Below are 24,677 nucleotides of genomic sequence, written 5' to 3' on the forward strand. Positions count from 1 at the left end.
AAGAGTCTGTTGCGGCTTGTATGCCTGGCAGGGGAGGAATGAGACATGTCCAAATACGTGCCTACTCATCTTCCAAAACAGTTCATAAGAATTGGTTTACTGAATTCAGGGCTGCAGCTTTGAACCCAAAGTTTTAAGCCAACAATGCTACAATCTCTCTGCAGTTGTCAAGCCAAATGGGCTAGAGGCAAAGGGGGGGAAAACGCGCGAGAGAAAATTAGAATAAAACTTTCAGTGCCAGGTTCATTCTTTCATGTCAAATTGTGTTTAGCATTTGCCAATATACTCGGGCAGATAAAGCTACTTGTAACCATGCCCACCTGCCTAGAAAAAGTGGCTAAGGGTATGTCTACACTACGAAATTAGTTCGAATTTATAGAAGCCGGTTTTATTGAAATCGGTTGTATACAGCCGATTGTGTGTGTCCTCACATAAAATGCTCTAGGTGCTCTAGTCGGCGGACCGCGTCCACAGTACGAGGCTAGCGTCGACTTCCGGAGATACACCAACTGCTTTAATTTCTGATACAAAGAGCATTTATTTTAAATAGTGGGTGAGGACTGTACAAGAAACTGACTTATCTGTACTCTTCTGAAAAACCTTCCAGGCATAACAACATCAGTGAAGCCTCTCAATACTTTTGGTTTCTTAATGGGAAGTTGAAAGGCAAGGTCTCTAGTGCTGAGAATAAGGGAGGGGCACAATCAGTGAATTACTGTGTAAAACTAGGCAGAACAAGCAGGTGTTCTGATTGCAGGAAGCCAAGAGAAACGAGAACACTGATATAATGTTCAGTGGACACAGTGCTACTCCTGCAGAGAATGGTTTATTGTACAGCATTTAAAGTCTAAATCAGAGAGCAATAACTTGAAGTACATTTTCAGGGTTGGTGGATTCCTGAAGAGAAGAGCAATGGAGCAACCCAAGGTGAATGCCCCCCAGATCCGGCACCCCACACCACCTCCTGCGCCCCAACCCACTGCCCCGAGACCCCTCCTGCACCCCTACTCCCTCCCAGAGACCGCGCTCCACACTCCCTCCCGTGCTCCAACCTCCTGCCGGCCCCACACAAACTGGACTATAAACCGGAATTTCAGTGAAGATCAGAAGTGCCAGTTTATAGAGCTTTCCGATTGGTGAAGTGCCAGATAAAACAATTTTTACTGTATTAAGTGATCCAGCCACTGTCATCCAGTCCCAGGTTCAGGCAGTCAGAGGTTTAGGGATACCTGCAGCATGGGGTTGCACCCATGACCATCTTGGCTAATAGCTATTGATGGATCTGTCCTCCATGAACTTATCAAATTCTTTTTTGACCCCAGTTATAATTTTGGTATTCACAACATCCCCTGGCAATGAATTCTACAGGTTGACTATGTGTTGTGTGAAGAAGTACTTCCTTATGTTTTAAATCTTCTGCCTATTAATTTCATCAGGTCCCCCTTAGTCATCTCTTTTCTACGCTGAACAGTCTCAGTCTTTCTAACCTCTCCTCATATGGAAGCTCATCCTTTTAAGACATGTTAATACTAATTCCTATTGCTTATGATATCCATTCCCTATATTTGAGAGTTACATGTATCCCACAGCTGGTTGAGTGAACCTAAAGATATTAGGAACATTTTAAAAGTTGCTAATTTGAGCTTCATAACTCAAAATGTTTGCCCAATTAAACTTAGAATTTCCCTAAAAAATCCTTTGGCCTGAAATATAATCTGCTTAGTCTTTCTCTGGTGGAGAATTTTTTTAGTGGAAATTCTAAGATTAATTGGGCAAACGTTTTGAGTTATGAAGCTCAAATTAGTAACACACACACACACACACACACACTTTTTTTTGGCAGAAATTGGTGCAGGTGGCTTTCTAAAATTGGGCTTAAAACAAGCTGTCTTACAGCCTTGAGTGGAGGAGAGTTGCTAGTGTGCTTTGACAATACCAGTGTTAGAGACTCCATTATTGTATGTTCACCTGTTGGTTTACAGAGCAAACTATCACCCGAAATCAGTAATATCTCTGAGAGCAAACAACGACAGTTAGGAAGAGCTGGGGGAGGCAAGAATGATCAAAAGCATCACGGTTTGGATGCTTACTCCCATACTGGTATTACTCTCCCCTCCCCCCAAATCAAAATGATTGCTATTGCCTCCCTAAAGTAGCCAAAGGATCACTCATCCACTGAAGGAATTATTCTATGGGAGGGCTGGATCAAGGTTACAGTTAAAGCGGAGCATGTCTCTGAAGGTTATCAAAAGGCCCTTTGTTAGATTTGCTTAGGAAATGCACGTTTCTCTACAAATCTGACACCGCCTCTGCTTCTTTTGTCCTGTAGTCTAACTTGGCAGCCTCCCAGAGTCCCAATGCACAAAGTGAGGGGAGGGTTCTGTAAAAAAGGAACTTCTGACAGGACAACAAGCTTTCAAAATCTGTAAGCAGTTGTTGGACTCAGGGTACGTCTACACTGCAGTTAAGAACATGTGGCTGGCCTGAGCCAGCTGACTTGGGCTCACAGGGCTTTGTCTCCGTGGCTGTTTAATTTCAGCGTAGACATTCTGGCTGGGACTGCAGTGCAAGCTCCGGGACCCTCCCACCTTGTAGGGTCCTACAGCCCAATCCCCAACGTCTATACCTCAATTAAACAGCCCCTTAGAGCCCCAGAGAGCTGTAGGTTATTAACTGCAGTGTAGACATACCCTCACTTGCAAGGAAGCAGCCATATACGCTAACTTTCTGATATCAAGTGCAATCAACACAGTAATCAGGGCTTGAGTTAATGATTGCCCTGCAAATGCCATCTGAAGTGAGCTGAGCAGAAGGGTTGGGCTCACAAGTCTTTGCTTGACTTCTACGCCCTGTTTTAATAGTCCCATCCTCACAATGTCTAGGTCCAGAATCCTTCAGATCAGAGTTTAGTAGAGGGGTATGCCCAATACTCTGTTTCAAACCAATTTCTCTCTTTCCCCTGATGACTAGCCCAGTTTACAGTGAAGGAGTTAAACAAAAGGAAAGAGTAACAATATTCTGTACTTCTGGCAGTAGGCCAAGCACACTGTATGATTACACATAGCTCCTTAACCCTTTCCACCCTAAATAAGAGAGCCAAGAATGCCACATTTTAGAGCCAGGTTCACAAAGCCACCATACCTTTCCCTCTTGCCTTAAACCCATGGCTTCACACCCAAAAGAGAGGACCCAAAGAGGCTCATGCAGGCTGTGGGATGCCATCCATCCAAGTCCTTTCCATGCTAGCTGAACTGTCAATCATTTCCTTCCCCCTACTAAATATAATTCTTTGTGATTCTGTAGTTTTATATATATATAAATTTTTAAATGACTATCTGCTTACAGGTAAGGGGTTTACCTTCTTGGTCATTATAAATCCCCCATGTAAAGGGATTTGGGTTTACACTCAGCAGGCAGGGTCTCATACCAGGAACAGTTCTTCCCAGGGAAAATTCTAGAAATCAATCTGCTTTTTGCAAAGTTACAACCATCAGGAGCTTGTGCTTCTTTTCATTAGAACACCATATTGCTGAACTAGCTGCCGGCTCACTATCTGTTCCGAGTAAAAGTTTACACTTCTCTAATCAGTTTGAAGGCACACACTTTCCATTCACTAACACACCCTTCTTCAGTTAGTCAAACAGCTTTGGGGTATAAAATACTTCCACTAGTCTTCACCTGTGCTAAAGAGAAACAGTAGTGTGACACATCAGTATCTGAACTTGAAAAGCTTATTGGGACTTGCGGCTCAAAAGTTTAATGTCAACATGACAAAGAAGAAGCTGCAGACTGTTCGGTCATTCAGGCTGTTTTCATCCATGATTGATATAAGTGAGAATGTGTGCACCTGTGGCACTCCCTATAAGGGAACAGAAATACGTTCATCCAGAGCAACTGTGATAATTTGATAAAAAAAAAAAAAAAAAAAATCAAGGAAAAAGATACAGGGTAAATGTAAACATAAGAGCTGTGTGGGTGAGAGGAGAGGAGCCTGGGCACTTCTCTATATTTGCATGAGTCACAGGTAGGGACCAAATTTGGAAAGCATTCCCCCACCATCCCCTTTGATATAAAACTAGTACAGAAAATTACACCTTTATCCACTTATAACTTCCACAGCCTTTGCCTACGACAGCAATGACACCTGATGAGCCTTTCAGAGGCTCTGTGTTTTTGGCCTATACAGCAATAAATTCTGAACTGCTTTTATGCAGTCTCTGGAATGGACCTGAGCCACAGGCGCAAGGAAACCTAACCCCACGTAACCTTATTTAAATTAGAGAATCAATGTCTTGCTTGATTACTGTTCAGATAAAATCCTACCTCGAAGCTGAGCACAAACTTAAAGAATTCATTCACCATTTGCTCACAGCTGTGCAGAACATATGTTTATTGGTTATGAAAAACTGCACAATTAACTGATCCAAGGATAACTGTTTAATCTCCTTTTTACAACAGGATAGCATGGGTTTCATCTTCGGCTTGCCCTAAAACCTGAAAGAGCTGCACCAGGCCATTTCTACAGCACACGAACACCCAAGCCTCACATTTAACACAGATTTCCAAAAGTGAACTGTGTGGCTTTATTCTGAAATATTATACCTTACATCTAACAGAAAAAATATTTGTAAGTACATCAGAAGCAGGAAGCCTGCCAAATAATCAGTGGGACCACTGGATGATCAAGGTACTAAAGGAGCATCAAGGAAGATAAGGCCATTGTGGAGAAGCTAAATGAATTCTTTGCATCAGTCTTCACTGCCAAGGATGTGAGGGAGATTCCCACACCTGAGCCATTCTTTTTAGGGGACAAATCTGAGGAACCATCCCAGCCTGGGGCGTCAATAAAGATGGTTTTGGAACAAAGTGATACATTAAATAATTATAAGTCACCAGGACCAGATGATATTCATCAACAGTTCTGAAGGAACTCTCATATGAAATTGCAGAACTAACAACTGTGGTTTGTAAACTCTCTTAAATCAGCCTCTGTATCAGATGACTGGAGGGCAGCTAACGTAATGCCAATTTTAAAAAAAGGCTCCAGAGGCAATCCCAGCAATTACAGGTAGGTAAGCTTAACTTCAGTACCAGACAAACTGGTTGAAACTATAGTAGAGAACAGAATTTCAGAGACATAGCTGAACACAATTTGTTGGGGGAAGAGTCACTACGGCTTTTGTAAAGGGAAATCGTGCCTCACCAAGCTATTAGAATTATTAGAGGGTGTCCACAAGTATGTGGACATGGGTGATCCAGTTGATATAGTGTACCTGGAGTTTCAGAAAGCCTTTGACAAGGTCCCTCACCAAAGGCTCTTAAGCAAAGTAAGCAGTCATGGGACAAGATGAAAGATCCTCTTATGGATCAGTAACTGGTTAAAAGATAAGAAACAAAGGATGGGAATAAATGGTTAATTTTCACAATGGAGAGAGATAAATAGTGGAGTACCCCAAGGATTTGTACTGGAACCACTGTTCAACATATTCATAAATGATCTGGAAAAGGGGGTAAATGGTGGAGTGGCAAAGTTTGCAGAGGATACAAAAATCACTCAAAATAGTTAAGTCCAAAGCAGACTGCAAAGAGTTAGAGGGATCTCACAAAACTGGGTCACTGGGCATCAAAATGGCAGATGAAATTCAACACTGTAAGGAAAAAGTAATGCACATTGGGAAATATAATCCCAATTAGACATACAAAGTGATGGGGTTTAAAGTAGCTGTTACCACTCAGAAGATCTTAGTCATCATGGCTAGCCCTTTGAAAACATCGGCTCAGTGTGCAGCAGCAGTCAAAAAAAGCTAACAATGTCAGGAACAATTAGGAAAACATAATGCCACTACATAAATCTATGGTATGGCCAAACCTCGAATACTATGTGCAGCTCTTATTGCCCCATCTTAAAAAAAAAGTTAGAATTGGAAAAAATACAGAGAAAGGCAAGAAAAAATATGATTAGGAGTATGGAACAGCTTCCGTATAAGGAGAGATTAAAGACTGGAATTGTTCAGTTTAGAAAAGAGACTACTAAAGGGAGATATGATAGAGGTCTATAAAATCATGAATGGTGTGGAGAAAGTAAATAAGGAAGCGCTATTTAGCCCTTCACATAACACAAGAATTAGGGATCTCCCAATGAAATTAAGAAAAAGCAGGTTTAAAATGAACATAAGGAAGTACTTCACAAACTGCATGGTCAATCTGTGGAGCTCGTTGCCAGGGGATGTTAAAGTTTAATTGGGTTCAAAAAAGAATTTGATAAATTCATGGAGGATAAGTCCATCAATGGCTATTAACCAAGATGATCAGGGATGAAACCTCATGCTCTGGGTATTCCTAAATTTCAGACTGCCAGAAGCTGGGACTGAACAAGAGGGATGGATCACTTGATAATTGCCCTGTTCATTCCCTCTGAAGAATCTGGCATTGGCCACTGTTGGAAGACTGGATACTGGGCTAGATAAGTATGACCATAGTGGGTCAGGCCATGTTCTCATGAAACCAATGGAGAATGAAAATTATGTTTGGCTGGAAAAGACGTTATCCAAAGCTGTTAGTGGATTAATCAAATGGCTCTCCATTAGCCACGCTTTGGGTTTACGATAGCCAGGATTATGTTTACTCCCTAGTTTGAACATGTTAAGAAGATCAAAGGGACGGGAAGAAATAAAACAGAAATATACTGCCACTTGGTGGAAAAGATAGGTATGAAATTCCTGCTACTCTTACAAGCAGAACTTTTAAAATGAAGTTTTCCAATGGATTTCTTGGTAGCATTGCTAGTGAAAACTCAACCAGCACCTTAGATAAGATTTAAGGTGATGCATTTTAACAAAATCCCACCCCACCTTAGGAACCTGGTATTGGGCCACCTGGCAGGATGACATCCTGAGGAAGCCCAAGATTGGGGACTCTCCAGGCTAGCAGTTCATTTAAAAAACAAACAGCCTAACGGATATTTTGTGGCACTCTTATTTTGCACCCTAGGCATATGCCTATTCTGTTTATGCCTAAGGCCAACAAATAAGGGAAATATAACTGGAGCATTACCAAAGTTCCATTTCCTTTTGCTCTCACTACCATTTCTTCTACCTCTTCCCCAACATAAATGCAACTTCATAAGACTGCCTCCTCACACAGAAAGGATATTTCCCTGTCCAGCTGGCCAAGATCTAGTGCAGTGGTTCTCAACCTGCGGCCCAATTAGCACACAGCTGCAGCCCAGCTGAGTGCTAAAAAAAATTCAAAATTTGCAGCTGTGGTCTGATGGGAGTGGGGCTGGCTGAGAGGGAGACAACATTTGGCTGCCTTCAGGAGGGCTCCTGCCAGCAGGGTGCTGGCGAGTGCAGCAGGGAGTGAGAGAGTGGGTCTCCAGGCAGGCTGAGGAGGAGAGGGGAAGGCAGGCAGGCAGGCTCTGGGCTGTGATGGGGTAGGGGGTGCCAGGTTTTAGGTGGGGCTCTGCGCCTAAGGTCTTCGTTGCCGGCCCACAACTGGCACTCCACTCCTGGCCTGGTGCCGGGGTCCCGGGTTCCTGGTGCCCAGCCCTGTGGGGTCTGGGTTCATCTGCCTGCCCCGAGCCCAGGTCTCCTCGCCTCCTCTGTGGTAAGAGGGGTAGGGGTGCTGTGGTTCTCAACCTGCAGAACATGTAACACATTGTGGGCCACATAAACAGATTGAGAATCACTGATCTAGTGTAACATCAGTTTATCATCTGATATGTTTTATACTGAGGAGGGAATGATTAGATCCTGCACTTGAGGTGGAAAGATCTAGCCTAAGAATTAAGATCTTATATTTTAGAAACATAATTTCAAAGACCTGGTTTAAATGGGATGTGGAATGTTGTTCAGCTACTTAACTAAAACCTCAACTAAAGCAAGGGGCAAACAGTTCAGCTGTTAATTTATGTATCAGGATTCTTCTTAAAATATGTTTCCACTCTCTGGGAAGAGTCAGAATAATTAATCCTTGCGTTGTCAGCACAAGCAGCAGAAGTGGGAGAGATGACAGCAACTCTACTTGCCCACCTGTCCTCATAATGGGTTCACTATTTACATTTTCTTTAGTCTCCTTTCCTATTGGGGCATTTTCATAAATCTTCTTTCATACATTGCTTTGAGGTGCCTCCAGTTTCCTCATCTGTAAAATGGGAATAATGACATCTCCTTTGTGAGGCACTTTGAGATCTACTGATGAAAAGTACAGTACAAAAGCAAGGTATTATTCCAGACTGAAGAGAAGTTACACACAATTGCATTAAATATATCATCTTCTCTCAAAAGACTTGAAAACACTTCATAGACACTTCGAAACCTCCTTTGAAACCTCTCCTGGTGGAGAGAGATTAAACAACCTGTTTAAGATTACACTAAGCCTGTGGAAGAGTTAGGAAAATAATACCGGTCTCCTCTCCCCTGCCCCCCAAGTCCTCTGTCTTAACCACAAGACCTTCCTTCCTCTCATGTCTCTTCCCAGCAAGAAAGTTGGATTCTAAGTTATCTTAAAATGTTTATTACTTCTCTAAACTGAAGAGTTAATTTAAGCACAGCCATAATCATATCAATGCTCCCAAAGCGATTATTGTAGAGTAAACATGGGCTGTCAGGTTATAAAAAAAATAATGAAAAAGTGTGAATTATTTTTCAGAAGCATAATGACAGAGTAAAGTGTTCTTCCTCTCCAGGTTTCCATGGGGTTGTGTTTTAAACCATTCCACTTTCTTCTTTTTTCACATTAAGTTGGAGCTCTTGGTTCTCTATGTGCAACTTTTTTCCTTGTTAGGGGCATTAACTGCTATAGTAGTGGGTACAAGTCCCCTGAAGTCAATGGTGATGCACCTGCTTATGTATGTATTGAACTTGACCCTAGATCTCAGCTTTCACTTCCCCCTAGGCATAGCCTCCCTCCATGTCCAACATACTCCACTTGCCTAAATACTCCCTAAGCCTCAGCCTCCCATTCCGCTTTACATTTTCTTCCATACTACTGGCTATGACAGCAACAGTCTGCCTCTTGTCATGACTGACTCCTTTTCTCATGTCTGAAATCAAGCATTTTCTCAATTCCCAATATCAATCTCCTCTTTGATGCTCTATTCCAAGTTTTGAATATAACCGTCTCTCTTTAATACTGTATTTGAATTAGATCATTAAAGTCCTTGATGCAAGACCTGCTTTTATGTTTGAACAATGTTTTGTTCATTTAGTGTATGGCTCTTTAACAACATTAACTCTATGTAACTCTGGATTTCCCCCATTATCCCTTCTGTTGTAATTATTCTTCCCCAGGGCAGGTATAGCTGGCACGCTGCTCCAGCTTTGATAGAACAGCAGTGGAAAGCTAAAGTGAAAGAACAGGCCTTAAAAAGAGCCACTGCCAATTAAATGGAGGAACAGCACAGATGTGAATGGTGGCTCTGTTCCTAGAACCATTTGAATTCCAGGACCGTACTAGATCAGTGGCAGGAAGGTGACAAAGTAGAATATATTTTCTGGGAACCAGGGAGGCTGCAGGCAAGGTGTTCTTAGTTCAGGCACTGGAATAGGAATCAGAACTTACTGCATTACCTTAGGCATGTCACTCAGCCTCTGTGGCCTTATCTCCATGTTTGTATTTTCTTACCTGTTACTGCTCATTACAAATGTGTGTGCACAGAGAAGCTCTATTCCTCCATCTCCTGCCCATTTTTACTTAGCAATTCAAGAACCCAGACTAAGTGCCTTGGGGCAGGAACTATCTTTTAGTTAAGTGTTTGTACAGTGCCTAGCCTGTTGTGCTGGGCTCCTAGGCAGTACGGTAATAGAAGTAATACTAAGAGTGTTCATGGCATCACAACTGCAGCCCTATTGATTGATTGGGACAGCAGTGCATATTAGGCATTAGAAGCATGGAAGTTAAAGGAGAAAACTGTTTATGAATGAATATTTTGATAGATAAGGTGATAGTTTAAGTTTTAGCAAAGTAATATATAAGATGTAGCAAGAGAGATCGCACCACTGCCATCGTGGACAGGTTTTTGTTGTTGTTTTTGTTTGCAGCTGAATGACGTAACATGGGGAAGAAAATTAGTATTTTCTGGTGGAAGTTATAGCTGGAAAAAGCTGTACATCAACTGCTCTGGAGATTGAGCTCATTCATTCACACAACAGGTGCGGGACAAGTAGCCACACCAGGGCCCTGTGTTCTGCAGCAGGGACTAGATTCTGCTAGAGATTCTAAACTTTTGTTTTAAAAATTGTTGCTAGCCCATATGGTTGTAAAAACATGAACCAAGTGCAAACCAATGTGTATTTTCTTGAGTCTGCTGATAATTTTAGAAGAAACATCCAGCTGATGTGCTTAGCCATTGGTGACGGATGCAATGGCCAGTATTTTGAAGTGGAAAGTGGTTGTTGAGGTGGGGAACTAGAAATTTGAAACCTGCTCCCCAGCCTCTTCACCCAATTAACATAAGAATGGCCGTACTGGGTCCATCTAGCCCAGTAACCTGTCTTCCAATAGCAGCCAATGCCAGGTGCCCCAGAGGGAATGAACAGAACAGGCAATCACCAAGTAATCCATCCCCTGCTGCCCATTCCCAGCCTCTGGCACACGGAGGCTAGGGACACCATCCCTGCCATCCTGGCTAATAGCCATTGATGGACCTATCTTCCATGAACTTATCTAGTTCTTTTTTGAACCCTGTTATAGTCTAGTCGCAATCACTTTCCCCCTTGAATAAAGACAAGAGAAAGCTGCAATGTATTTCTCCTTTTTCCTAGTATCAAAAGCCTCAGCCTCCTCCTGTATGCCAAAAACCTCTACCATGTCCCATGCACTCCCAGGTGCAAGACACCCACAGACTCCTATCCAGCTGCCAAAACCTCTAGGTATATTAAAAGTATAGACCGACTTAATCCAAAGAATTATGTAAACTGATGAGGCGGGGCTATTGTAAAACATGTTCAAACTGGATAAAAATTATACTGAAATCATTATGTTAATTTTCATGCTATCCAATAAAGACCTCTATATTTTAAGAGTACATGAAGCTACCATAGCATTTCCAATTTCCTGATGAAAATGAGAAGGCCTTGCTGTAGGGTTTAGATGTAGCTTGTCAGAGGACACAGGTCCTTGGTAAAACTAAGGCCTTGACAATCTGTTCTCTTTCAATATCCAACAGCACTTTTCATATTGTTAGGGAAATTAATTCTTAACCTAATTTCCTAGCCAAAAATTCTAACATATTAGTTTTCACTCTCTATAGATGCTTCTTATGCTATTTCAAGCGGACACAGTATCCCCACCAAATATACTTCCTGTCCCTGTTTAGTCTTACTACATGCTATTAAACAGCTGTTGCCTCGCACCACAAAGGCATGTAAAGTATTCCCTGGTATATGCTATACAATGCACAAGGGTGTGAAAGGTAATTTATAAAAGCAATTATTTGGAAATCTCTAATTTGATATTAATGATGGTCTTTCACAGTCAGATAGCTTTGCACAAAGAATCCTTACAACAGGAACACTAAGACTAGTGTAAAGTGCTTGGATTATTTCTCAAATGATTTTGTAAGATTTCACAATCTCCAGGAATACACTCCAAATTGAATCATCAAGCTGTTTCTCATGTAAAATCTGTCTTCCAGATGAAAGTGTTCAGACATTTGTGTCAGAACATGGCTCTGAATATTCAGGATAGGCTCCTTGTATTACATGATGATCTCTTTCAGATCAGTGCAATAAAGCCTCCTGTCAGTATCCCACCATGTCAGATCCATTTCACAACATGGCTCACTCATGATTTCAGACCTCTGTATGCCAATCAATCAATGCCCCAGCTAAATAGCTCTGCTGCCTCTTTAGATCTTTTTCAGGAGCCAGAATTGAAATCCCTGAATATTCATGTTACAGGTGCAAATAAAATAGAATAAAAACAATTAAGCACTAAGACTAACCAGAGCAGAAAACAAACCATGAACCAAGCCATGCTGTTAAGACTTATTCCTGTTGCAGACAGCTACCCAACCACATCCCACCACACTTCCAAATACCTTTAGGTCACCAGCCTCAGGTTTTTCAGTCTCTGAATCGTCATCTTCCTACAAGACAAGAATTTACAGGATTAAGCTTAAAGGGTGGGCTTGGCAAGTTCCTGTATATATAGCAAGGGGCTTGCATTCAACAGCCCAGTGACAGTCCAAGACCCTTTCAACCAACAAGTCATCATGAGCTCCATCCCACCCCTTTGCATGACCAAGAGATGAATCAGATAAGCCATGAAAAAGTGTTGTTTAGTAAAAGAACAACTCCAAGTAGCAAATATCCCCTGCAGATATCATACAGCTCCTGAATATTCAAAACTGGACAATAAAAGTCAGCAAGCTTGTCTCATCTGATAATTCCAGCTGTTAGTTTTTGCTTGCTCTGTAACCCTCACAGAAAAAGCAGCATTTGCAAGACCTACTGCACGCCAAGCATACACCAGCAACGTACACAGGACACACCTTGCCTGCCATCCTACTCAGCATGCAGGCTTGGTGGTGCTAAGCCACACTCACAAGCTTCAAAGAGCCAGTGATACCGGCAGACACTGCATCTTTGTCATTCTAGTTTAGTGCCCTAAATTGCTTTCACCCAACTTCCAAACACACAGGAGGAAACAGCCGGTGTTTGGAAGGATTTAATTCTACCATTTCCATCCAGAAATAAGAGCCAGATGTTGCACAAAATGCCACCAAGTAAAGAGTTTTAAGAGATCAAGTTTTGAAGTGCATCGGCATGGTAACCCCTGTTAAAGGTGACCTTTGGCTTTACCAATAGGTTTGATTATCAGCTGGGACTACACTGCTTCATTAGCTACTTAACTTGGGTCATACAGAGCTATGTATCTTTAGAGGTAAATACATAACTCAAGTCAAAACAAGTCACTTTTGAAGAAATAGAATATATTTTGTCCTCCCATAACTTAAAGACCGCTGCCTGGATTTCCCCCAAACTTCTCCATTCAGTTTCAACTCTGGCCTGAGCCCAAACACTTGATGTTTCAGCTTCAAAAGAAAAAAATTAGAAAGTTAAAAACAGAAAGAGAAGTTGCTAATGAAAGTGCCATCTCAGTCTTAATGAGCATGTCAAATTGCCAGAAAATTCAAGATCACAGTACAGAATAATTCCATGTTTTTATCAGAGCTGTAATGCTTTTACCAATGAGGTGACCTTTTGTTTAAAATGGCTATTAAATCAAAGAGAACATGGGGTGCAATACTTTCACGACTATTAAGTCTTAGACAATGCAAAGGGTTTTTAGAAATCTACTGCCTTAACATATAGGTATTATTTACAAAACCAAACATACAAGTTACACACAACTATTCAGGAAAGTAGCTTACCAGCCAATACTATGGCCAATGTAAACATATGGAAAAACAGACAAAAGCTTAGTCAATTAAGTGCAACTTGCCTGGCTCTCTGAAGGCCACCAAACCTGGACTCAGATGAACCAGGAGAAGTAGCAAATTCCAAAGTCAAAAGCCTTCCACAAAGAAGGCTCTAATGCTGATCCTTGAAGTATTAGTCCTAGAAATTGATGTCCTACTATTGCAACAGTACATAAGATGAGAGTCAGTCTAGGTAACTGGGTCGTAGACCATCCAGGGTTATGTCATGTACACAGCTGGAAGTGTATGAATAATTAGTACAGAGATTTGAAGAAAGTTAGATGCTCTCCACATCTTGCCCCCTCGGAGATGGTGGCTAGCTACATTATACATTCCAAGAAATTGTGCATGCAGATCTTGAAAAATCCACTTCTCAGTGCTGAACAAGAAAGTTTTCTTGGCAAGCATTTCAGCCTAATCCACTGGTTTCTACAAAATTTAAGCTCTCTCTCTCTTTTTTTTTTTTAAATAAAAAGATGCTTTTAGCTCTTATGGTTGCCAACATTAACACTATGAAACTGCATTAGTTTACACTCTTTCTGAACACCCAAAAATCACTCCAGGGTCTCTGCTGTCATAGCTTTTCTAAGCTGCAGAAGAATGAATTTAACAAGAACAGTCTGCTTCACTTCTGTTATTCAGAGCCAGTGAAAGTAGAATTTAAATTCCAGCTGCAGTTTGGGACAGCTAAGAGCAGTAGCTGAGACACTGAAGTTAATCACAAGGGAGGGTCACAAAAAATGGAATTTGTAGAGGATTACAGTCATAGCGACCACTTCCCTCCCGCACTCCTCACAGCAGCTAAAAGGCTGGAGAAGGGGCAAAGCAGCAGAGATACAATCTTGTACCAGCCAGTAGTCTGTGGAGGGCAAGGAGAGAAAAGCTCCTTCTCTTCCTTTCTGCAGCTAGAGGAGGGAAGGAGCTTCATGTTTCTCAACCACCTACTACCAAGGGTTGGATCCAGAAGATGGATCCTCTTAGCTGGATCCAGTGATGGAACCCTAAAACAGATTCCCAAATTCCCCATTCATAGCAGTTGGGCTTTTCATTAGGCCATTGCCCCATGGTGAGACTGACCACCCTTTTGTATCTCATAACTACGTTTGGCTAATTGGTGCCCTGTGAAGTTCTCATGCACTGTATATGTCTTAGGGATGCTTTGCGATATACATTACTTTGGTATTTAAATGCTGTTATAACATGCCATGCTTTCATGACAAACAAAAGCCATACAGCTCTAGACAAGAAATCACTGCTACACCAAGATACTGATGTAGTAAGTGGGATTATGCACAAAAAACCCAACATGATGCTACACAATTTCATTCCTGCTAATTCTCCAGCCTGATCATGCAAAAGCTAGCTGCCCTTTTACAGGGCTTTCCCCATGCCTCTCAGAAGTGCAGTTGAGCTTTCCACCTCTCTTCTCCATTTCCCCACTACAGGATTTCATAACCAATTTTATAGCTCAAGAAATGAAGGTTTATTTTATATTTCAACTATCAATACATAAAGCTGGTACCTTATCTTATCCAGAAAATGGAGTTAAAATGGCAACTAAAAAGTTAGCAACAAGCAACACAGATGAGTTGAGCTGATATTTTGAAAGATAGAGTTCTTGGATTTTAAAACAGACCAAAGGAAATGAAGTTATTTGGTAAGCATGGTTTGGTGGCTGAAGGAGAGGATGAAGTGTCAGGATTTCTTGTGTGGTGTGGGTGTGTAAAAAAGTCTCGTTAGGGAAGCACTCTGAAGTCCCTAGAAGGCACTATAGGGATATTTAAACGGGGAGTCAGACCAGCTAGCATAAGAGGACAAACTACTTACTGAATGTCTGCTGTTTTCATCATCCTCTTCCTCATACCCATCCTCATCTCCTTCCAACCGGGTGAAATCATCTTCACCATATGCTTCTGACACCAGACCTCCTTTTTCTTCTAGTCCATGCATAGGGGAAAAAAAGAAGAAAAAGCATAATCAAGGCATAAAGTTAACTTAGATCAGGGTGGATAAAACCTTTTTTTTTTTTTTTAAATCAAATTTTTAATTTAAATTAAATACACTTTTCTCATCATAAACACACTTAAAATTTGAAATTACGAGAACCTGTGTTAAAGCCTAAATTCACTACAGTCAAATCATTTAATAAATAAAAATAATAATAATAATATTGAGTAGTATTTGTTTTTATTTTGACGTTTTAAAGAAAGTCAAGCCACCAAAGTGGTTGAAGTCACTGACTAAACTCTTGGAACCAGAGTTTGTTGTGCTAAACCAGTTTTTGACAGCAGTTCCTCTTCTCCAGGTACAGAGAGAATATTTTCTTCATTTCAGTTTACTCAACTAGTTCAGTTCAATAACTAGTTCATTCAAAGTTAAGAAACCGATTAGGAACTGAAAAAAGCAGACAAGCTTGTTTTTCTCTCCCAATCTATTAACAAACAACTAGACAGGAAGAGATGAGATCTACTAGTTCTAAAATTCCAAAGGGTATGGTGACCAAAAATAATCAGGTGAATTCACTAAGAAGATCATTTGTTTAATAAGTTAGAAAAAAAATCAAAATGCGTTTTACAAAACTTTCTGTATCCACACTTATGATAGCTTTATTTCTTAATAAAAACAATTTTAAAATGCTGGCTTAGTACTTTTAAATTGAATTCCAGTTTCTAAGTACAGCTTGATACAGAATGATGGCAAGTGATCATCTAGTAAAACAGAAAATGGTGACTAATGTATTTAATATAGTAAAAAAAATGTAAAAATAAAGAAGCTGAATAAATGTATGTTAAGCTACATAACTGGTTAAATGTGTAGAGCAAAATTTAGCGTAACGACAATAATTTGCAACTAAAATAACACTTTTGAATGGTTACCAATGAGCATCAACTGTTCTTTAGGAAAACAGCTTAAAAAGTACAATTACAAAAAAAAGATTAAGATGCCTCCACCCTGATTTAGATGGACACGAACAATAGCAAGCACAAAATGTGAGTTCTGCAACAGGACTGAACTGTTCTCATATTAAATTTGTGATCCACTATAATCCCAAGATCCTTTTCTGCAGTATTCCTTCCTATGCATTCATTTCCCGTTTGTATTTGTGCAATTGATTATTCCTTCTTAAGTGCAGCCCTTTGCATCTGTGCTTAGTGAATGTCATCTTATTTTGTCACTCCATTTGTCAAGATCATTTTGAATTCTAATCTTGTCCTCCAAAATGCTTGCAACACTTCTCAGCTTGATATTGTCTTCCAACTTTACAAGTGTACTCTCCATGCATTATCCAAATCATTTATGAATATCTTGAATAGATGTGGACATAGGACAGATCCTTGTGGGACCCAACTCAGTATCTCTTTCCAACTGGACTGATGACTATTTTCTGAGTATGGTTTTCCAACCACTTGCAAGCACATCTTATAGTAGGTTTGGCTAAACTATATTTCCTTATTTTGCTTATAAGAAGGTCATGGGAGGCAGCATCAAAAGGCATACTAAAATTGAGATATAGTACATCTACAGCTCCCCCCTATCCGCAAGGCTTATTAGCCTGTCAGAGAAGGATATTAGGTTGGTTTGACCTGATTTGTTTTTGACAAATCCATATTGCCTGTTTCTTATTACCTTCTAGGTCCTTACAAACCAATTATGGGATTATTTGCACCATTATCTCTCCTGGTACCAAAATTAAACTGACTGGCCTGTAATTCCCAATATATTAACTTCCCACTAGACTCAGGGAGGCGAACTTTGTCGCTTGTAATGCTGACTGTATTCTGAAGATGGAAAAAGCAGCTGACTCCTCTGTAAGCCACCGGGGACGGGAGGTTGCTCCCTTTCTCTGGTTACTGGTGGCGAGGGAGTAGAAGTAATTTCTTCCTTCTCGCCGCTATCGCAAGAGACTTAGCATACCGGGGATAAAGTGATACGGTTCCACTGGGACCCGAAGGAACAGTCTCACTTCTGCTACAACGAAGGGAGGAAAACGAGCAGATTTCCCCTACACCGGGGAGAGGCTTCCCCTGCAGATTATGAGCGGGGAGCGTTTCATCCCTTCCCCGGGGCGCTCTGGTGGAGGGGGACGCCCGCCTCTCGTAGGGGCATTTCTCCGCCGCCACTTGCCTCCCGCCCGTGGGTGAGGGGCGGCGGAGAGGAGTGAGCAACGCTGCTCGGGGGAGAGGGGGTTGCTCCCCGGGAGCGAGGAGGATGCGACCCCCGTCGGGGACGGGCGCTCTCCGGCCGGTGAAGGAGGAGGAGCAGCGGCAGCTGCCCCGCAACTCACCCGCTGCCGTCCCTCCATCGCTCCCCGCCGCGCCGGCCTCGCTGTCGGATTCGGGCTCGGAATCCTCCGCGTAAACCGCCAACGACGACAGGACGCTCTTCTTCGCCGCCGCCATCTTCCTCAGCCCGCCTACGGCACACTTCCGGCGACCGAGGATGACGCAGGCAACACGCTGGGCTAGGAAAGAGGCGAGCGCTATAGCAACAAGACCCACCCCTTCCGGCTTGTGCTGAGCCCAGTGAACTCAAGCCAGGAGCGCTTCGAGGGTTAGTGTGGTGCCCAGAGACACGTGGCCCTGTTAGAAGAGAGGCTGGGAAGGGGAATGGGCGCGCACGAGGACGGAACTCTAAAATCAATGGCACCTACTGGGCTGTTTAAAGGGGATTAGCCCTGACGTCATCAACCCGCGCCCAGGCGGGAGCAACAGCACAGCAACAGCAGCCGATACGGAAGCTGAATAAGTGCGAGTAATGAGGTGGGGGGCAGCCTGGGCGGAAGGATATAGGCAGGGGGAAGTGGAGGAATAAAGGGGCATGGGGGTAACACCTGGGGATAAAGTAGTCCCTGGAGTGAGGGTGCAGGCAGGGGCTAGTCTCTTGGGCCTGAACCTCTTCCTGGCGGGGGGGCTTGATTCAGGTGGTTCCTTTGCCAAGCAGAGTTACTGCCTAAAACCAGCTCTGGCGCCTGGGACTGGTCTGGGTTAAAGGGGACCTTGAACCTGCCCATTTCCTTCACCCCTTTCCTCTCTTGGCAGTTTCAGCTTTGCTCCCTCAGTGATAATTGGGGGGGGAGGGGAAGCTTTCCGGGGGAAGGAGAAGGTGGTAAGAGGCAGGAGTGTGGGTGGAGGATGCAGACTGAAGGCAAGAGGATCTGGGCATAGAGAGGACGTGGGTGTGCGAGAGGGGAAGGAAGGAAGTAGTGGGTGTAAGGGAGAAGAAGGTTGTGGGGACAACTGGGAAGCAAGTGCAGGTGGAGCAAACCAAATGACAGGGCTGTGAGTGAGATCAGACCTGGAAAGCAGTAAGGTTGGCAGAGAGGGGAGGAGAGCAGGTGAAGAAGGTGCCAGTATGAAAAGAGCTGGTGTGAGGCATTAGAGGCCATGGGATGAGAATTGAGAGCAGGCAGAAAGGACACAAATGTTTCCTTAGCCTTTCCTGTTTAATCAGGCCATTCTCCCACAGTAAGCTTCCCAGTGGGATGGCAAGTTGTGTGTGATTCAGGTGCTCTGCTCAGTCTAAAGAGAGTACTACATAAGTGGATTCTCTTCTTGCTCAGGTGTTTCCGACATATGGCGTTATATTAGAAACACTAGCTAGAGCTGTCTGTAAGAAGGGATTTGCCACAAGTGTAAATGAGATTAGCTTTTCCTTATTTTTAGGATCGGGGAGGGAAGCTGATTTACAAGTGATTTTGTCTCTGTCAGAGAGAGACTTTGGAATCATATATACTCCCAGAAAAATATTCCTGGAGCAGTTTAAACTGATGCTTTGGCAGCCAGTAATCTAATGGGAAAAATTCTCTCTGTGACCAAGAAGAACTTGTGATTGGTTGCTGGTGTGAACAACAGTTGAGCTAAGTAAGCTCCTTTCCTTCTCATTTACCTTGACCTATTTCCAGTACTGTACCTATACGATGAACGACTACACTCCCTCAGACCTAGATGGCAAGGTCCAGAAAACTCTGAAAAAGATCTTTGGGTTTGACTCCTTTAAAACCTCTCTGCAAGAGAGCGCAACCATGACAGTGGTGAAAGGTAAGGCATGACTGTCTTTCTTGGGACTCTAACCTTGTCTCTTCAATTTTAAGTCTTGCTGCGTGAGATGGTGTTCAAAGAACCAGTGTCACACCTGTTTTGACATTGAGTCAAAATCCCAGGATCCTTCTCTTGTTTCCACTAGAAACCAGCACATGCACACAGCTGTTGCCAGTAGCCATGGTGGCATTAGATCACCAGTATGGTTCTGCCTATTAAATAGCATGGTGTTGGTTGGCATCCTTCTCTGTCAGTGGATGCTGTTTAATACAGTGATAGTTTATTTGATAAAGAATATTCTATCTATAACGGAAAGATTCTCAGCTCCAGTCCAGTACTGGGAGAATTTGTGGTAAAGTTGAACAGGCTGCGGTAAAGGTCCATTTAGTTTGGTAGCTGGATGTAGAACCTGCCAGATGAGTTAAAAGCAAGCTTCTCTGGAAGTGAGCTGATATAAGTTTGGTATGTCATTTAACTTCTCTGTACTTTGATTTACACCTCTGGGTAGAATAATTCCTGTCACCCAAGGGTGTTATGAGGCTTAATTCATGTTCATAAAGTGGTTAGAGTTGCTTGGAAGGAAGCCAGTGGAGAAGTGCAAAATATTGCTATTATTTTATTATTATTCTTTTAAAAATTAAAAGAAACCTCTCTCATGTTGGCATGTGGCATTGTATTTGCAGAGACACACTTCTAATGCAATTTGTCTTGATCTAAAAGACTTTGTGCCCAGTCCTCCAGAGCAGAATCTAGGTGAATTGCCACGGTTTAGTAGCCTTGAGCTTTGTTTTGTTGTCTTTGCAGGCAAGAACGATGTCTTTGTATGCATGCCCACAGGGGCAGGGAAATCCCTGTGCTACCAACTTCCTGCAGTTCTGCAAGTGGGCATCACCATTGTCATTTCACCTCTGATTGCACTGATTCAGGTAACCATCTCCTGTTAGCTGTGGAAAAGCAATCAGTGAAGGAAGGGTGGGGAGACTGTGTGGATGCACAGTTGGGTCCAATCCCTTCCCCCACTGCCAACCTCTGATCCCAGTTGGTCTCTTTATTCTCATTTCATTGATGTGGGTTTGGTTTTCTGATCTTGTTAGTAGGTAAGAATACTGTTGCTAACTGCCTTGACAGTAAAATCCTGTGGCACCTTATAGACTAACAGATGTATTGGAGCATGAGCTTTTGTGGGTGAATATCCACTTCTTCGGATGCATCCAAAGAAGTGGGTATTCACCCACGAAAGCTCATGCTCCAATACGTCTGTTACTCTATAAGGTGCCACAGGATTCTTTGCTGCTTTTACAGATCCAGACTAACACAGCTACCCCTTTGATACTTGACAGTAGAGTTTTTCCAATTAACCATAGTTTAAAGTATCCTGGCTTGCAGAACCATGGCAGGGCTGTATCACAATCTAACATCCTAAAGGGGAATAAGAGGATTTGAACTAAACTAACTGCAGGGGGATTTATTTATTTATTTTTAACTTTTAATAGGTGATCTAAATGATCACTTCTCTCTCCTTTTGCCCCGTTGCCTGTTACCTCCATTCAGAGATGTACTATCTGGAGGCAGCAAAGTAGAACATCGAAAATGGATTAAATTGGACCATTCCTAAGAAGAAAATTACTATTTTATTTATTTCTGTAGTAAAACCCCTCGGAAATATCAGTTTTTCCTCATAACAGATATTTTGCTTAGTATCAAGCTGTCTTTCTGTCGTTCTTCCCCATTCCATCACAGAAAGAAGAAGTTTCAGGCAGCGCCACTCCTTGAACACTTAAGGCTTCAGGGCAATTCCATATGGACATTTGGCCTTTTCTGGTGCTTTGTCACCCAGTTGTGAAGAGTGACTTTCCCTGCTGTTTTACTTAGACTTTTGTAAGGCATTTGATTTAATGCCACACAACATTCTGGTTAGCATGTACTTTGGCGTTGTCTTGTGCTATTTTTTTTAAAAGGGATCAGGAATTGGCTAACTGACAGATCTCAAAAAATAATTGTCAATGAGGAATTCCCATCAAATGGAGCTGTTTCTAGTGATGTTCCATAGTGATGTTCTAGGACTAAGTTTACAAAAACAACAAGGAGTCTGGTGGCACCTTAAAGACTAACAGATTTATTTGGGCATAAGCTTTCGTGAGTAAAAACCTCACTTCTTCGGATGCACTTAGGACTAAGTTTGACACTTTCAATATTTTTCAATAAGTTATTTGGAAATACATATAAAATTGCTGCTGATAAAATTTTTGGATGACACAGAGATTGACAGAATGGTAAATGTTGATGACTTGGATCACTTGGTAAGCTGGGCCCATTTGAAGAAAATGTGTCTTAATACAGCCAAATGTAAGTTGATACATTTAGGAACAAGGAATGCAGGCCATAACTACACAGTGGAAGACTGGATCCTGGAAAGCAGTGATTCTGCAAAGGATGTAGGAGTCATAGTGGACAAGCAACTCAACATCAGCTCCCAGTGTGAGTCTGTGGCCAAAAGGGTTGATGCGATCCCTGGATGTATAAACAGGAGTAGAGAGGTGATCTTATCTTTGTACGGGACATTAGTGAGACTGATACTGGAATACTGCATACTCTTTTTAAAAGGATGTTGAAAAGAGAGAGTGAAAGAAAGCTCCAAAAATGATTTGAGGGCAGGAGAAAATCCCATGCAGTGAGGGCTTTAAATAGCTCAATCTTTTTAGTTTATCAAAAACAATATTGAGCGATGACTTGATTACAATGTATAAGTATCTTTTTATAAGGAGAAAATAGTAGGTACTAATGAGCTCTTTCATCTAGTTGAGAAAGGCGAAACGAAGTCAAAGCCAAAGAAATTCATATTAGAAATAAGGCACAAATAGTTAACAGGAATGGTGTTTAACCATTGGAACAACTACCAAGGAAAGTGCTGTATTCTTCCACTTCTGATGTAATCAAATTAAGACTGGACACCTTTCTAGAAGAGATGCTTTAGCTAAAACACAAGTTCTTGGGCTCTGTGCAGAGGTGATTGGATGAAATTCTATGGCTGGTGTTATGCAGAAAGTCAGAATGGATGATCTAAGAGTTCCTTCTGGCTTTTAAAATTGATTTAATTTTACCCGAGATGGCTCAATTTTAGTGGTGAACGAAGTGATCCCGGTACATAGTCTATACCCAGTTAAATTTGTAAAGTTCTTTGGGATTCTGAGGGATGAAATGCGCTATAAAAATGTGAGTAGTTGTTGTCATGTATTTTCCTTCAGTGCAGTGAGCTGATGCTGATCATCCTGAGATGATCTCATTGTCATCTCCAATGTCTGAAAATAACTGGGTCCCTGCTGACAGTCTCATTGCTGATAGGAGAACCTTTGTCTCTTATAAATGCTGATGGTTACCTGAAGAGATGGGTGGCTGATAAAGCTGAGCAGTTTTGTTAGCTGCTGCAGTTAAGCCTGTTTAAAAAGACTCCTGCACTTGAAGACAATTGGAGCTGAGGCTATGCAGTAGGTGAGATGTGGGTGGACAGGGTCTGGAAACTAGAGGTAAAGCTTGGTTATTGTATGTATCTCTATAGTAGTTGTTTTGGTAAAGACTTTCTTCAATGCCACTTGCTTCTTTTTTAATCACAGGACCAAGTGGATCATTTGTTGGCACTGAAGGTCAAAGTCTACTCTCTGAATTCCAAGCTTTCTGCTCAGGAAAGGAAGACCATCCTGGCTGACTTGGCAAGCGAGAAGCCTCAGGTGAAGCTCCTGTATATCACCCCAGAGATGGCAGCCGCCTCCTCCTTCCAGCCCACCCTGAACTCCCTTGTGTCTCGAAATCTCTTATCCTACCTAATAATAGATGAGGCTCACTGTGTCTCCCAGTGGGGACATGACTTCCGACCCGACTACCTGCGACTGGGCTCCTTACGCTCTCGCATACCCAACACGCCATGCGTCGCCCTGACTGCCACAGCCACCAAACAGGTCCAGGATGACATAGTGGTGTCACTGAAGCTAAAGCAACCTGTTGCCACCTTTAAGACGCCTTGCTTCAGACCTAACCTGTTCTATGATGTGCAGTTTAAGGAGCTCTTGACTGATCCCTATGCGAATCTGAAGGATTTCTGTCTGAAGGCCCTTGAAGAGAAGAATGCCCAAGGGGTAGGTTTAAGTCTCAGAAGCTACTTTCAAGGGCAGAATGGTAAATGGAACAGAACTGTCCTAAACGTTGTGGTATCGGGATGGCACTAATAGGACTAAGATGGGGAAGGGAGAGGTCACTGAAAGAAACACTCAGGTACTTTTTGAAAAACTTCTTCTAAATTTCTGAAATACTTGCTATCCTTCCAGATATTGACCTCACCTTGATGGCAAGGTGGTGAACTTTTGCCTTTATAGAGTGATACACACACACAATGTCGCTGCCCTCTTCCCCCAATCCTTCACCAAGCCTAAGTGGATGGGCATTGATGTGAGGGGGTTCTGCAGGGAGCTGGGAGAAGAATCTCCCCACCCTTCTACTTCCAGGCTATGAAACTTGAGTCGCCCCATAGCTGCTACGGCAGTAGCCTCGCTGGTTCAGCATCCTCTCTCCATGTGGTAGAGAACACTAGCCATTGCAGATGTGCTCCTGTCCCTTTCTGTAAGCCTGACTGTTCAGGGAGTTACTGCGGGGCAGCATTTCTGTACATATCTGATGGAGACCCTCTCTGCGGGCTCTCTGGTAAAGCATTGGAGGGCGTAGCACTCAGGAACGGTCTCAATGCTTATTGGGTCCGATCCTGCAAAGTAACCTCCGTTCCCTACTGAAGTCAATGAGAGTTGCCAGTGTTCATCAGTTCACAGGCTCAGGCCCACTGTGCCAGAGATCACTGGCTGGCACCCTTCCTGGTGAGCCTTCACATGTCCATGTTGTTTCAGCAGATGCTTTATTTCCCTTACGGTTAACATTTCTTTCTCAGCTGATTTTGTTTTCTCTCACTTGACAAATGCACACACATCTGTTTGGTTTTGCTCTGTGTCTGTGGCAAAAAATGAGAGAGAGAGAGAGAGAGAGAGAGAGAGGTTTGCCCAGTGGTTATGGCACTAGTCTAGGATTTAGAAGAACTGGATTCACTTCTCCCTGTGTGACCCTGGACAAGTCGCTTAGCCTCCCTATGCCTCGGTTCTCCCTGTGCAAAATGGGGATAATAGCACTGCCCTGCCTCCATTACAGATTGTGATGAGCTCAGATACTACAATGATGGG

The 24,677-nt window shown here is 42.5% G+C and overlaps 2 protein-coding genes across 10 annotated transcripts in view; one reads left to right on the top strand and one right to left on the bottom strand.

Annotated features, from left to right (window-relative positions):
* SAP30BP (SAP30 binding protein) overlaps window positions 1–17,866 on the bottom strand; it is a 57,406-nt gene extending 39,540 nt beyond the window's left edge. Inside the window, exons 1-3 of the mRNA XM_034789789.1 lie at window positions 17,709–17,866; window positions 15,251–15,360; window positions 12,041–12,088 (exon numbers count right to left, since the gene is read on the bottom strand). Of these exons, the coding sequence (XP_034645680.1) occupies window positions 12,041–12,088; window positions 15,251–15,360; window positions 17,709–17,823 (273 nt within the window). The 5' untranslated portion in view covers window positions 17,824–17,866. The remainder of the gene's footprint in view (window positions 1–12,040; window positions 12,089–15,250; window positions 15,361–17,708) is intronic.
* A 51-nt stretch (window positions 17,867–17,917) lies between these two features.
* RECQL5 (RecQ like helicase 5) overlaps window positions 17,918–24,677 on the top strand; it is a 56,701-nt gene continuing 49,941 nt past the window's right edge. Inside the window, exons 1-4 of one of the 9 annotated variants that reach the window (XM_034789779.1) lie at window positions 17,918–17,974; window positions 19,326–19,461; window positions 20,266–20,387; window positions 23,073–23,591. In XM_034789779.1, the coding sequence (XP_034645670.1) occupies window positions 19,341–19,461; window positions 20,266–20,387; window positions 23,073–23,591 (762 nt within the window). In that variant the 5' untranslated portion in view covers window positions 17,918–17,974; window positions 19,326–19,340. Of the gene's footprint in view, window positions 17,975–18,005; window positions 18,184–18,209; window positions 19,462–20,265; window positions 20,388–23,072; window positions 23,592–24,677 lie in introns of those variants that run through there. The other 8 variants (XM_034789778.1, XM_034789777.1, XM_034789785.1 and 5 more) reach the window with 8 other exon arrangements.

The sequence above is a fragment of the Trachemys scripta genome, chromosome 14 (assembly GCF_013100865.1).
Source record: "Trachemys scripta elegans isolate TJP31775 chromosome 14, CAS_Tse_1.0, whole genome shotgun sequence".
NCBI lineage: Eukaryota > Metazoa > Chordata > Testudines > Emydidae > Trachemys > Trachemys scripta.